Source organism: Odocoileus virginianus, chromosome 5, assembly GCF_023699985.2.
Source record: "Odocoileus virginianus isolate 20LAN1187 ecotype Illinois chromosome 5, Ovbor_1.2, whole genome shotgun sequence".
In the NCBI taxonomy this organism is placed as follows: domain Eukaryota; kingdom Metazoa; phylum Chordata; class Mammalia; order Artiodactyla; family Cervidae; genus Odocoileus; species Odocoileus virginianus.
The window spans coordinates 24,053,981-24,069,700 of NC_069678.1; the positions used below are offsets into that span (position 1 = coordinate 24,053,981).

At 39.0% G+C, this 15,720-nt stretch overlaps 1 protein-coding gene across 1 annotated transcript in view; it reads left to right on the top strand.

The window, feature by feature from the left end:
• LOC110122170 (mitochondrial adenyl nucleotide antiporter SLC25A24) overlaps positions 1-15,038 on the top strand; it is a 66,505-nt gene extending 51,467 nt beyond the window's left edge. The window contains exons 9-10 of the mRNA XM_020869583.2: positions 11,351-11,501; positions 12,957-15,038. Of these exons, the coding sequence (XP_020725242.1) occupies positions 11,351-11,501; positions 12,957-13,141 (336 nt within the window). The 3' untranslated portion in view covers positions 13,142-15,038. The remainder of the gene's footprint in view (positions 1-11,350; positions 11,502-12,956) is intronic.
• Positions 15,039-15,720: the final 682 nt, after the last annotated feature.

Here is a 15,720-nt window from a genome sequence, read left to right on the forward strand (position 1 = left end):
TGCATCTATTGAGATAATCATATGGTTTTTATCTTTCAATTTGTTAATGTGATGTATTACATTGATTGATTTGCAGATATTACAGAATCCTTGCATCCCTGGGATAAAGCCCACTTGGTCATGATGTATGATCTTTTTAATATGTTGTTGGATTTTGTTTGCTAGAATTTTGTTAAGAATTTTTGTGTCTGTTTTCATCAGTGATATTGACCTGTAGTTTTCTTTTTTGTGGCATCTTTGTCTGGTTTTGGAATTAGGGTGATGGTGGCCTCATAGAATGAGTTTGGAAGTTTACCTTTCTCTGCAATTTTCTGGAAGAGTTTGAGTAGGATAGGTGTTAGCTCTTCTCTAACTTTTTGGTAGAATTCAGCTGTGAAGCCATCTGGTCCTGGGCTTTTGTTTGCTGGAAGATTTCTGATTACAGTTTCAATTTCTGTGCTTGTTATGGGTCTTTTAAGATTTTCTATTTCTTCCTGGTTCAGTTTTGGAAAGTTATACTTTTCTAAGAATTTGTCCATTTCTTCCAAATTGTCTTATAGTTGCTGATAGGAATCTCTTATGATCCTTTGTATTTCTGTGTTGTCTGTTGTGATTTCTCCATTTCCATTTCTAATTTTGTTGATTTGATTCTTCTCCCTTTGTTTCTTGATGAGTCTGGCTAATGGTTTGTCTATTTTATTTTTCTTCTCAAAGAACCAGATTTTAGCTTTGTTGATTTTCACTATGGTCTCCTTTGTTTCTTTTTCATTTATTTCTGCCCTAATTTTTATTATTTCTTTCCTTCTGATAACCCTGGGGTTCTTCATTTCTTCTTTTTCTAGTTGCTTTAGATGTAGAGTTAGGTTATTTATTTGATTTTTCTCTTTCTTGAGGTAAGCCTGTATTGCTATGAACCTTCCCCTTAGCACCACTTTTCCTAAATCCCATAAGTTTTGGGTTGTTGTGTTTTCATTTTCACTCATTTCTTTGCATATTTTGATTTCTTCTGTGGTTTGTTGGTTATTCAGTAGCGTGTTGCCTAGCCTCCATATGTTTGTATTTTTAATAGTTTTTTTCTTGTAGTGGACATCTAATCTTACCACATTGTGATCAGAAAAGATGCTTGGAATGATTTCAGTTTTTTTGAATTTACCAAAGCTAGATTTATGGCCCAGGATGTGATCTACTCTGGAGAAGGTTCCATGTGCACTTGAGAAAAAGGTGAAATTCATTGTTTTGGGGTAAAATGTCCTATAGATATCAATTAGGTCTAACTGGTCCATTGTATCACTTAAAATTCGTGTTTCCCTGTTAATTTTCTGTTTAGTTGATCTGTCCATAGGTGTGAGTGGGGTATTAAAGTCTGCCACTATTATTGTGTTATTGTTAATTTCCCACTTGAAACTTGTTAGCATTTGCCTTACATATTGTGGTACTCCTATGTTGGGTGCATATATAATTGTTATATCTTCTTCTTGGATTGATCCTTTGATTGATTCTTTGGAATTCTTGAATTGATCCTTCTTTGTCTCTTGTCACAGCCTTTATTTCAAAATCTATTTTCTCTGATATGAGTATTGCTACTCCTGCTTTCTTTTGGTCTCCATTTGCATGAAATATCTTTTTCTAGCCCTTCACTTTCAGTCTGTATGTGTCCCTTATTTTGAGGTGGGTCTCTTGTAGACAGCATATATAGGGGTCTTGTTTTTGTATCCATTCAGCCAGTCTTTGTCTTTTGGTTGGGGCATTCAACCCATTTACATTTAAGGTAATGATCGATAAGTATTTTCCCGTTGCCATTTACTTTGTTGTTTTTGGGTTCAGTTTTATACACCTTTTCTCTGTTTCCTGTCTAGAGAAGATCCTTTAGCATTTGTTGAAGAGCTGGTTTGGCTGTGCTGAATTCTCTCAGCTTTTGCTTGTCTGTAAAGCTTTTGATTTCTCCTTCATATCTGAATGAGATCCTTGCTGGGTACAGTAATCTGGGTTGTAGGTTTTTCTCTTTCATCACTTTAAGTATGTCCTGCCATTTCCTTCTGGTCTGAAGAGTTTCTGTTGAAAGATCAGCTGTTATCCTTATGGGAATCCCCTTGTGTTATTTGTTATTTTTCCCTTGCTGCTTTTAATATTTGTCCTTTGTGTTTGATCTTTGTTAATTTGATTAATATGTGTCTTGGGATGTTTCACCTTGGGTTTATCCTGTTTGGGACTGTCTGGGTTTCTTGGACTTGGGTGGCTATTTTCTTCCCCATTTTAGGGATGTTTTCAACTATTATCTCCTCAAGTATTTTCTCATGGCCTTTCTTTTTGCCTTCTTCTGGGACTCTTATGATTTGAATGTTGGGGCATTTGACTTTGTCCCAGAGGTCTCTGAGGTTGTCCTCATTTCTTTTAAGTTTTTCCTCTCTGCTTCATTTATTTCCACCATTCTATCTTCCACCTCACTTATCCTGTCTTTTACCTCAATTATTCTACTGTTGGTTCCCTCCAGAGTGTTTTTGATCTCAGTTATTGCATTACTCATTATTGATTGACTCTTTTTTTTCTTCTAGGTCCTTGTTAAACATTTCTTGCATCCTCTCAATCCTTGTCTCCAGACTATTTATCTGTAACTCCATTTTGTTTTCAAGATTTTGAATCATTTTTACTGTCATTATCTCAATTCTTTCTCAGGTAGATTCCCTATCTCCTCCTCTTTTGTTTGGTTTGGTGGGCATTTATCCTGTTCCTTTACCTGCTGAGTATTTCTCTGCCTTTTCATCTTGTTTTTGTTGCTGTGTTTGGGGTGGCCTTTCTGTATTCTGGCAGTTTGTGGCTCCTCTTTATTGTGGAGGTTCCTCCTTGTGGGTGGGGTTGGATGAGTGGCTTGTCAAGGTTTCCTGGTTAGGGAAGCTTGAGTCGGTGTTCCAGTGGGTGGAGCTGGATCTCTTTTCTCTGGAATGCAATGAAGTGTCCAGTAGTGAGTTTTGGGGTGTCTATGGGTTTGGTGTGACTGTTGTCTGCCTCTATTTTAATGCTTAGGGTTATGTTCCTGCGTTATTGGAGAATTAGCTTGGTATGTCTTGCTCTGAAACTTGTTAGCTCTTGGGTGGAGCTTGGTTTCGGTGTAGTTATAGAGGCTTTTGGATGAGCTCTTGTTGATTAATGTTCCCTGGAGTTAGGAGTTTTCTGGTGTTCTCAAGTTTTGGATTTAGGCCTCCTGCCTCTGGTTTTCAGTCTTATTCTTACAGTAGCCTCAAGACTTCTCTATCCATACCGCACTGATGATAAAACATCTTGGTTAATGGAGAAAAGATTCTCCACAGTGAGGGACACCCAGAGAGGTTTGCAGAGTTATATGGAGAATAGAAGAGGGAGGAGGGAGATAGAGGTGACCCAGAGGAGAAGAGGGGGAATCAAATGGGGAGAGAGCAATCTAGCCAGTAATTAATTCCCTATGTGCTCTCCACAGTCTGGAATATGCAGAGAGAGAGGTTCACAGAGTTACACAGAGAAGAGAAGAGGGAGGAAGGAGATAGAGGTGACCAGGAGGAGAAGAGGGGGAATCAAAATGAGAGAGACAAATCTAGCCCATAATCAGTTCTGTAAGTGTTCTCCACAGCCCAGAATACCCAAAGAGATTCACAGAGTTGGGTAGAGAAGAGAAGGGGAGGGAGGAGATAGAGGTGACCTGGGGGAGAAAAAAGCAAGTCAAAAGGGGGAGAGGGCAATCAAGCCAGTAATCACACTCCTAAGTAAAAACGGGTACTGAAGATTGTATTCTTAAAGGTACAAAATTGATAACCAATACCAAAAAGCAAAGATTAAAAATCTAGAGTAGAGGTTAGACTCTCAAAAATACAATATTAAAACACAAAGCAAAATCACACAAAAATTATTTTAAAATATATGAAATTTGCTTTAAAAATAGGGTTTTTTTTTTGATAAGGTTATAAAAGTAGGTTAAAAGTAAAAATGAAAGGAATAATAAAGAATTTAAAATTTAAAAAAAATTTTAAATGATAATAGTAAAATATATCTAGGAATTTCTCTGGAGCTGTTGAGGGCAGTGTGGAGTCAGTTCAGTTTCAGATAGTTCCTTGTTCCAGGTTATACTTCTTCTCAAGGTCTATAGGCCTTTTCCAGTGTAGTTGGTGCTAACTACAGAGTTTTAATCTGTTGTACCAGTCACTTCCAAAGCGGTTCCCTCTTTGTTTATTTTGGCTTCCTCTGTTTGCAAGTCTCTACAGTGTCTAATTTCTGCCCTGACACAAAGGGGTGAAGGTGGTCACTTATTTAGGCTCACTTGCTCAGTCGTGCTGTGGGGAGGGAGGAACAGTGCAAACAAATATCACTGGCGAGTGTTGGGAGCGCTCGCAGTGTCTGGGCCACGCTGGATTTGCCTCTGCTCATGGTGTGTGTGCTTTCCCAGTCTACACTGCTCAGGCTCCAGGTTGCTCTGCAGGACAGCTGTCTAAAGTGGGCCCTGGGTTGCATGCACTTCCCAGGTCTAAGCTGCTCAGGTTCAGGTTCTCGGGTACTCCACAAAGGCACAGACTTGGTTGGGCCTGAGTTTTGTGCCCTTCCCAGGTCCAACCAGCTCAGGCAACCAGGTGCTTGGCGAGCACACTCTCCCCAGGTGGAGGGTACATCTTTTCACCTCTCCGGTCCCAGCCGCTTGGTTTCTTGGGTGTGCAGTGGGAGTGCATCATCTCAGGTGTGCCATGTGTCTCCTCTGGGGAGCTGATCTCTGGCTGCGGCCCTCCCGGCGGATGTCAACCATTCAGGATCCCAGAAGATTTGGTTAGCAACTGGGAGCCTGCTCGCAGTTTAGTAGAGGATGCTGTCCCTGGGGCTGAGATTGCCCCTCACCTTCTGGCTCTGGGTGTTGCCCACCTGCCTCTCTGCCTCCAGCAGGGGATGGGCTGGTCCACACCTGGCTAGCTCTCCTCTGGTATTCACTCAATCCTTTGTTCTGTGAGCCGGCCTGGCAGTGCCTTAGTTTAGAGCTTTTCGCGGGAAAGTTCTCTCTCTCTTTTTTTTCTCTCTCTCTGGCTATCCCACAGTTTGGGTTGTTATCTCAGGTTAGCTCCCTCAGATTGTCCTCAGGGCACTCAGGCCCGGTCCTTACCCTAAGCAATGCAGCCTGTGTCTCCCTGTTCAGCCCTCGCTTGCTGCTGGCAGATGCGAGCCTCTGAGCTACTTCTCTGCTGGGAGTTGCGGTTAGGCACGTAATCTGTGGGTTGTTGTTTTTTTTCCCTCCCAGTTATGTTGCCCTCTGAGATTCCAAAACTCCCCACAGACCTGCTGGTGAGAGGGTTTCCTGATGTTTGGAAACTTCTCCTCCTTCACAACTCCCTCCCCGGGTCAGGTCTCTGACCCTAGCTCTTTTGTCTCTCTTTTTATCTTTTATGGACTGCCCTGGTAGCTCAGTCGGTAAAGCGTCTGTCTACAATGCGGGAGACCTGGGCTCAATCCCTGGGTCAGGGAGATTCCCTGCAGAAGGAAATGGCAACCCACTCCAGTACTCTTCCCTAGAAAATCCCATGGCTGGAGGAGCCTGGTGTCCATGGGGTTGCAAAGAGTCGGATGACTGAGCGACTTCACTTTCACTTTATATTTCATCCTACCTCCTTTCGAAGAGAATGGGCTGCCTTTCTGGATGCCTGGTGTCCTCCGCCAGCATTCAGAAGTTTTTTTGTGGAATTTGCTCAGTGTTCAAATGATTTTTCAATGAATTTTTGGAGAGAACGTGGTCTCCCCATCCTATTCCTCCACCATCTTAAGACTGCCCCCTCCAGATGTTTTAAAGTTGTCTTTTGGTCTGTGGCTGTGGGAAATTTAAGACACTTTGAATCCTAGTAGGGTCTAAATGATGTCCTTAATCTGAGATCAGGTGTCCTAGGTGTTTGACCTGTGTTTGAACAAGTTGTAATTTCTCTTTGGAGACCTTCATGACCTTCAGTTGCTAACAGCTTGAGAAGATGATGCTGACTTGCTCACTTGCTTCCTTGGAAAAGAAGAAGAGAAGAACATATTGCAAAGGGTGGGCACTTATGGAAAAATGACAGATGCTAAATCTGCTTTTAGGATCTGTAAAAAGTAGGGCTTTCAGTCTAGACTTCTGACATGTCCAGGTGTATTGTCCTTCCCACATGAAAGCACATAACATTTGACTTTCACAATCCACAGAGGTGCTGAAAAAGGTGCTACAGAGATCAATTATGGTGAAAAACTACTCTGTAGGAATTGCCATTAAGAGAGCATGAAGGTCAAGGGTAACTGGATAGCAGTTAATGACAGTGTTATGAATAGCTTTCAAATCTTGGGCAAATCTCCATTCTCCTCCTTGGGGTTTCTCAATAGGGAGAATGGGTATATTACAGAGACCAGTGCAGGGGACTCTGAGGTCTTTTGTCTTATATTCTTGTATGATTGTTGAATTCTTGCTAAGGCTTCAGGATTTAAAGGACATTGTTTGATGTTAGGGACAGGCTTATCATGGTCTATTTGAATTTGAATTGGGGAACTCAGATGAATCTGCCCAATGTGGGTTGTGGATTTTGCCAAGTCTCTCAAGGACTTCTTTGAGTTTCAAGTTTCTGTTACCTTCCAAACTTGTCTTAAGGACAAAAACTACTGACAAAGTTGAGGAATTTGGAATGCCATCCATTGTTGAGGGGTTGAATTAATTTCAAGGATAATTTCCCATTTTGAGAAAAAGGGATACAAATATCTCTTCAAGTCCCAGATTTCAGTTTGTTTGGGTGTATACCTATCAGTAGAATTGCTGGGTCATATAGTAATTCCATGTTAAACTTTTTGTCAGTTCAGTCACTCAGTTGTGTCTGACTCTTTGGGATGCCATGGACTGCAACACACCAGGCTTCCCTGTCCATCAGCAACTCCTGGAACTTGCTCAAACTCATTTTCATGAAATCGGTGATGCCATCCAACAATCTCATTCTTTGCTGTCCCCTTCTCCTTCAATCTTTCCCAGAATAAGGGTCTTTTCCAATGAGTCAGTTCTTCGCATCAGGTGGCCAAAGTATTGGAGTTTCAGCTTCAACATCAGTCCTTCCAATGAATATTCAGGACTGATTTCCTTTAGGATGGACTGGTTGGACCTCCTTGCAGTCCAAGGGACTCTCAAGAGTTCAAAATACCATGGTTCAAAAGCATCAATTCTTTCATGCTCAGCTTTCTTAGTGGTCCAACCCTCACATCTATACATGACTACTGGAAAAACCATAGCTTTGACTAGACGGACCTTTCTCAGCAAAGTAATGTCTTTCCTTTTCAATATGCTGTCTAGGTTGGTCAAAGCTTTTCTTCCAAGGAGCAAGCATCTTTTAATTTCATGGCTGCAGTCACCATCTTCAGTGATTTTGGAGCCCAAGAAAATAAAGTCTGTCACTGTTTCCATTGTTTTCCCCATCTATTTCCCATGAAGTGATGGGACCAGATACTATGATCTTCGTTTTTTGAATGTTGAGTTTTAAGCCAGCTTTTTCACTCTCCTCTTTCACCTTCGTCAAGAGGCTCTTTAGTTCCTCTTTGCTTCAGCCATAAGGGTGGTGTCATCTGCATATCTGAGTATTGCTATTTCTCCCAGCAGTCTTGATTCCAGCTTGTGCTTCATCCAACCCAGCAGTTCACATGATGGACTCTGCATATAAATTAAATAAACAGGTTGACAATATACAGCCTTGATGTACTCCTTTCCCAATTTGGAACCAGTCTGTTTTTCCATGTCCAGTTCTAACTGTTGCTTCTTGACCTGCATATTGATTTCTCAGAGGCAGTTAAGGTAGTCTGATATTCCCATCTCTTGAAGAATTTTCCACAGTTTGTTGTGAATCACACTGTCAAAGGCGTTACTGTAGTCAATGAAACAGAAATAGATGTTTTTCTGGAATTATCTTCCTTTTTATATGAGCCAATGGATGTTGGCAGTTTGATCCCTTGTTCCTCTGCCTTTTCTAAATCCAGCTTGTACATTGGGATATTCTTGGTTCATGTATTGTTGAAGCCTAGCTTGGAGAATTTTGAGCATTACTTTGCTAGCATGTGAGATGAGTGCAATTGTGCAGTAGTTTGAGCATTCTTTGGCATTGCCTATCTTTGGGATTGGAATGAAAACTGACCTTTTCCAGTCCTGTGGCCACTGCTGAGTTTTCCAAATTTGCTGGCATATTGAGTGCAGCACTTTCACAGCATCATATTTTAGGATTTGAAGTAGCTCAACTGGAATTTCATCACCTCCACTAGCTTTGTTCGTAGCAATGCTTCCTAAGGCCCACTTGACTTCATATTCCATGATGTCTGGCTCTAGGTCAGTGATCACACCATCGTGGTTATCTGTGTCATGACGATCTCTTTTTGTATAGTTCTTCTGTGTATTCTTGCCACCTCTTCTTAATATCTTCTGCTTCTGTTAGGTCCATACCGTTTCTGTCCTTTATTGAGCCCATCTTTGCATGAAATGTTCCCTTGGTATCTCTTATTTTCTTGAAAAGATCTCTAGTCTTTCCCATTTTATTTTTTTCCTCTATCTTTGCATTGATCACTTAGGGAGGCTATATTATCTCCTCTTGCTATTCATTGGAACTCTGCCTTCAGATGTATGTATCTTTCCTTTTCTCCTTTGCCTTTCAACTTCTCTTCTTTTCTCAGCTATTTGTAAGACCTCCTCAGACAACCATTTTGCCTTTTTGCATTTCTTTTTCTTGGGGATGACTTTGATCATGACTTCCTGCACAGTGTTACAAACCTCCATCCGAACCTCCATCTGTAGTTCTTCAGGCACTCAGATCTAATCTTCAGTCTATCAGATCTAATTTAAGCTTTTTGGGGAACAAACTATTTTGCAAAGAAACTGCACCCTTTTTCATTCCCACTAACTGTATACTTTTCTGCATCTTCACTAATATTTGTTAGTTTCTGGTTTTTTGATAGTATCCATCCCACCAGTTGTGAAACAATATCTCATTGTGCTTTTGACCTGCCTTTCTCTGATGATGAGTGTTGTTGAGGATCTTTTAATATGCTTGTTGTCCATCTATTTATTTTTTTGGAGAAATGTCTATTCAAGTCTTTAGCCCAGTTTTTAATTAGGTTTTTAAAATTATTGTTGTTTAGTTGTAGAAGTTCTTTATATATTTTGGATATTAACTACTTATCAGATATATGGTTTGCAAATATATTCTCCCATTCCATAGGTTGCCTTTTTTTCTCTCTTGTTTCCTTTGCTGTGCAGAAGTTTTTAAGTTGATGAAATCCATTTGTCTATTTTTGCTTTTGTTGCCTGTGCTTTTGGTATCATCATATCCAAGAAATTGTTGCCAAATCCAATGTCCTAAAGCTTTTATTACCCTGAGTTTTCTCCTAGGAATTGTATACTATTAGGTCTTATGTTTAGACCTTTAACTTATTTTTGAGTTAGTTTTTTGTGTATGTTGTAAGATAAGGGTCCAACTTTATTTTTCTGCTTATGGATATCCTGTTTTCCCATTTGAGAAGAGACTGTCCTTTGCCCAATGTGGAGAAGTTATTTCTGGGCTCTCTATTTTGTTCTATTGATCTATGTAGCTGTCTTTATGCCAGCATGGCACTATTTTGATTACTGTTGCTTTGTAGTACACATTGAAATCAGGAACTGTGAGGCCTCCAACTTTGTTCTTTTTCAAGGTTATTTTGTCTAGCTGGGGTCCCTTGAGATTCCATTTGAGTTTTAGAATTTTTCCTTTTTATTTCTTCAAACAGTATGATTGAAATTTGAATAGTGATTGCATTGAATATGTAGATTGCTTTGGGTAGTGTGCTAGTTTGTTTGGACTGCCATAACAAAATACTAGATACCAAGAATTTTGAGGTGGTCCCGTGGTTGGGACTCTGCGCTCTCACTGCCCAGGGCCCCAGATTGAATCCCTGATTGGGGAACTAAGATCTCACAAGCTGTACGAGATGGCCAAAAAAAAAAAAAAAAAAAAAAAAAACCCAGAAAAAACAAAAACCAGAACACAAAAACCCCCCAGAGACTGGGTGGGTTAAACAACAGAAATTACTTTTTCACAGTTATGGAGGCTAGAAATCCAAGATCAAGGTTCTGGCTGATTTGGTTTGTAGGGAGGCTGTCTTACTGGCTTGCAGACTGCTGTCTTCTTGCTATGTTCTCAGAGGGAGAGAGAGTGAGTGAGTGAATTCTATGGTGTTTTCTTCTTATAGAGACACTAGTCCTGTTGAATCAGGACCCTGTTATGACCCTGATGTTGCCAGAGAATCTTCATAAGGTGACAGAATTTTGAGGGGTACAGAGCTAATGAAGGAGAGACAGACAGAAATAAAAATAAATAAGTAAAAAAATTTAAAACATATAGTGAGACCTGAGAGAGAGGGAATGATTATGGCTCTTAGCATGAGAAGAAAATGGATTATGGAATAAACAGAAAGGACTTGGAAGATCATATATATTTTATAGAACTTTAATTGTTTCAAGAGTATGCTTTCCTCTCTTTTTTCCTCCTGTTCTAGTCTTCACAGTGTAAACAGTTGATTAGTTTCTAGTCAGTTACTTCTCTTATTTCTGCAGTTCAGACATGGTTGTCTTCATGACTCTATTTATTATCGTATATTACAGTACTAAGTGAATATTAAATAAACACTTAAATGTAATTTTTGCTTCCAAATATATAAAGCTATTTGTGTTATATAATTGTAAGGTCCAAGTATGCAATTAAATTTTTCATTAAAATATTTAAAGTAATGTATGATTTCCCCCATATATTAGCATATATTTTGATACTTAAGATATTTTTATTTAAAAAGTAAATTAGCATATATATTTTATATAGTTTCTCTCAGTTATGGCCTGCTCATGGAAATACAGGGACCCAGGATAATAAGGAAGAAGCATGGCCTGGGGATCAGTACACTTGATTCTACACCCTTGTTTAAAAAACTCCACTGAGTCATTTCTAAAATCAGAAGAATAGCTCCACCTTTTGTAGAGCTTTTGTAGAAGAACTGAATGAAATAACATATGTGTAAAGAAAAAACAGATGCACTTCACAGTATTATGTTATTTTCATTGATACTACAGGAAATGTTGTTTAGATCCTACATTGGTGTGCAATTGATCCTCACCTTCACTTAGAAGGAAGGGAGCACCCAGTGCAAGTGGTCGGTGTTTTGAATCCCTTGTGACTTCCCTGCTTCTCTACAGACCTGTTGCCTCTGCAATCGCTGCTGCTCCTGGGAACGGGTTGCCCAGCATTGCAGAAGTGTAGCCTGTTGATCCTATCAGGATGAGCGTTGCCGTGCGAATGTCCCTGTTGAGTGCAAGCAGTTGTGAGTAGCTGTTTATTATTTTTCCTTTCTGTTTCTCTGGCAGCTCCTAAAGTCTCATTGGTTAGATAATTTTGCCAAAGACTCTGTGAACCCTGGAGTCATGGTGTTGCTGGGCTGTGGTGCCTTATCCAGTACCTGTGGCCAGCTGGCCAGCTACCCCTTGGCTTTGGTGAGAACACGCATGCAGGCTCAAGGTGAGTTTTGAATGAAAGCAGGACACTGATAAAAAGTATGGCATCAATAACGTGCTTCTGGAACTCTCAAGTTCCACTGAGACAGCAGAGTGTGGTTTTAAGATAATATTTCTTAACTATTTTTTTACATATTGTCTCCCTAAGGAAGCTTTTTAGAAATTCTTTTCTAAATCAGTTCTTCTTCATGAAATCTTAATAGCACAGATACACTATGCATATACTGTATATGTATCTGTGGTTTTTGCACAAATAGAGTAAGATTTTCTTGCTTATGTTGAGAATGCATGCCTTAAGAGTACAGTTGGCTGTCCCCATTTGTGGGCTCTGCATCTGAGGACTCAACCTACCGTGGATTGAAAATACTCAGGGAAAAAACTCCCAAACATCCAAAAAGTAAAATGGGAATGTGCCACGCAGTCTACTCTTTACATTGTATTTACAAATCATCTGCATTGGAAGTGTTGGTTATGTAATGATTGACTGCTTGGTTGGGGGAGGTGTGGTTGGTACTTGGAAGAGAGGTTGGGGATAGCGGTGCAGATGTTCAGGGTGTACTGTTTAAAGAAATGATAGTGGATGAGATAGGCCAGGGATAAAACAGAACAGAGAGGCACAGAATGCATGCTATTTAATATAGCAATGCAATGCATTCATGCATGTGTGCTCAGTCGTGTCTGATTCTTTGTGACACCATGGACTGTAGCCCTCCAGACTCCTCTGTCCATGGGATTCTCTAGGCAAGAATACTGGAGTGGGTTGCCATTTCCTTCTCTGGGGGAATCTTCCCAACCCAGGATCAAACCTGCATCTCTTGCATCTCCTGCATTAGCAGGCGGATTCTAGTCAACAAATCATGAACAAAGAGAACAATTAGTGAGATGACAAGAGATCCAGGAGGCATGGTGTAATCAAAGTCAAGGAGACAGTGTAACAGTGGGGAGGAATCACAATTCAAAAGTTTTAGGTCCGATAATTATAAAAACTCTAGCCACCATTTACTGAGAATTTGATAAATGCCAGCTGATTTACATAGTTGTTACTGATTCTTAAAACACTGCACTGTTTTCATTCCATTTGCAGAAGAGAAAGACCATCAGCTGTCAGCTCTCCCACTTGCTGACTAAGTGTGTTGAGACAAGTTTCTCTATCTTTCTAAGATTCCTTACTTACTAGATGGGTATAATAACTCTTACCTTGGAGGATTGGTATATAAAGTAATTAGCCCAACATCTAACACAAAGTGATAGTACCATTGTTATTCTTACCAGAGCACTCACTCTTAGGTGCTATCCAGGAAGAATTATATAAAGGGGCACTTTTTGAGGACCCTTGGAATAAATTTTATCTGTTTATTGTGTTCTAGAGTATTGTTCTGAATCATAATTGTGTATAGTCATAATAAAATGTGTGAATATTAAATTAGCCTGATTTCATTTTTTTTTTTTAATTTTCTAGCCATGATAGAAGGAAGCCCACAGCTGAACATGGTTGGGCTTTTTCGACGAATAATTTCTAAAGAAGGACTACCAGGACTTTACAGAGGCATCACCCCAAACTTTATGAAGGTGCTCCCTGCTGTAGGCATCAGTTATGTGGTTTATGAAAATATGAAACAAACTTTAGGAGTAACTCAGAAATGACATGTTGAATTTTTTGCTTTAGCATGATTACTGAAACTTTCAACTGTCTCCAGAGTGACATTTTCTCCTAGAGTTGAAACAAATCTATGACAGAAAGAAGCTTTATTTATTTTTTTTTCATGAAAAGGAAAGCATATCAATGATAATTTCAGACATTTGGACTCAATTTTATATATTCAGAAATGTCTAAAAAAAATCATAGTTTTGATAAGCTCATACAATTTTGAGAAGGCCACAAAATTATAGTTTATCTTTTCATATTAGTTCTTTCTACAATCTCTGCCCAGAATCCTAAATCTGAAGAAATGTACTTGCTTGAACTAAATTTGCTTTGTGTGCTAGAATTATAAATCTTTAGTCTTTATTTTGGTTGATTCAAGTTTGTGCCAATTCTTTTATATTTAAATATCATTTTCTCAAAAACAAAATGATCAGAAAACTTGGAAACTTAAATTGTTCATATATTTTGAATTTCTTAAAATTTCCTTGTAGGATCATTAATGGAGAATCATTGCATGAAAACATACCTTACAGCAGCCAAATAGGTATAGAGTTTATATTCTTTCTTTAAGCAGAATAAGAATGAGTGTTAAATGGCAGAATTTCAAGGTGTGTGAATACCCTTGTCCACTCATATAATTTTTGTGTAAGGAGGAGTGATAAAATAATATTTATTTCAGTGACCACTTCTCCATTTTGCTTGTACTATTGTTTGGTTTTCAGGACGACACACTGCTTATTAGCGTATCACTGGCAAATTGTTGATGCAAGGCAACTTATTTGAGAGATTCTGTTTATTATCATTGTTTTGAAAAGCATCAGGAAAGAAAACCCCTTTACTTATATCAGTCTCTGAAGAGCGTCTTTCTTCTCTTTGTCCTTTCTCTCCTATTTGAATCAAACTCCTGTTTTCACCAGGAAGGCTTCTGGAGGCCATTCCTGGTTATCTGAAATTTCTTAATTACGTGAAGTAGGTTGATCGTGGGTGAATGGCATTCTCATTACCCCCTCACCATTTATTGGACACTGCAATTCCCAACTTGGGCAGTGTGAACCTAGCAGAATAGTATGTATTAAAAACAGTGTATATTAATTCTGCATATCTGGTGCCTATAATGAAATGGAAGGCCCAGTTTACAAACAAGTACATTCATATTTTCTCTTGCCCCCAGTTTTAGGAACATGTTTTGATTTAGAAAACTTAAAGTGAAGCGAGAGCATGATTTTATTTTACTGAAGCCATTTTTATAAACAACTGTCTTTTCTGATTTGTATGATTAGGACTTAGACAACTATTTAGTAGTTGAAATTATTCTTGCCACTTTTCAGTGTAATTCTTAAACTCAAGTTTGATTTCTAGTAATTTCTGTCATAAGTTGCCAACATTTTAGTGAAAATCTGGTGACATAATTAGGCATTTACTTTATTTGAACCTACCTCTCATGTTTTCTAAACCAAAGAGAAATGTTGAACTTGTGTTTGTGAAATGTATCCTAACATATAGTTTTCATTATATTTGTTATGCCTGATAAGTATCTCAATGTTTTTATAATACATATGATAAGTGTGAAACTCTGTCTTCAGGGTGTTTGTACTTTTGAGTAATGCGTAAATGACAATATTAAGGTACTAGATTAGCTCTTTCTTTCACTCATAAAATTATGGGATGAGTAAAATTTCAGGCTACTGAAAACATTCATTGTTCATTATGAATTTAAGTTGTTTTATATTTAACATTTGTAAGGTATGAATGTGATTTATCTGTGTATCTTGTGTCTTTTGAAAAAATCTTGAATTTTTTGAAAAGAGCCCAGAGTCAAGAATAGTTTATTTCTGGCATTACTGCATATTTGCTTTACATTTATAATTAAAAATACATATATGTTTGTTTTTGAAATGTCTTGTTTCCTCATTTTAAAAAAATAGTGTGAGGCAAAAAAAAAAAAAGACTGTGATATAGTTGTTATCACTGGCAGCAGTTTGAATAATGTTTATAGTATTATTGGGTAAGACTCATTATAGTCTTTCCAAATATTTTGGCCTTTTCTGAACACCTGCAACAATTGTTAAATCTGTCATACATTTTGGTATAAGATGATGTTTTTTGTGATGTCCACATTCCACATTTACCAATAAGGGTGATACCCCTGGGGGTCACAGGCTTCCCTGGTGGTTCAGATGGTAAAAGAATCTGCCTGCAATGCAGGAGACCTGGGCTTGATCGCTAGGTTGGAATGTTCCCTAGAGAAGGGAATGGCTCCCCACTCCAGTATTCTTGCCCGGAGAATTGCATGGACAGAGGAGCCTGGCGGGCTGCAGTCCATGGGGTCACAAAGAGTCTGGTATGACTAAACAACTAATACTTACCTACCTGGGGGTAGCAGTGCCAAGGAGAATCTGCAGTCTTCTTGGTACATTTGGTGGAGTATCAGTTTGTCTTGAAGTTGTGGGAAACAAAAGCGAAGTGTGTTTGTGTGTGTGTTAGTCGCTTGGTTGTGTCCAACTCTTTGCAACCCCATGGAGTGTAGCCAACCAGGCTCCTCTGTCCATGGAGTTCTCCAGGCAAGAATACTGGAGTG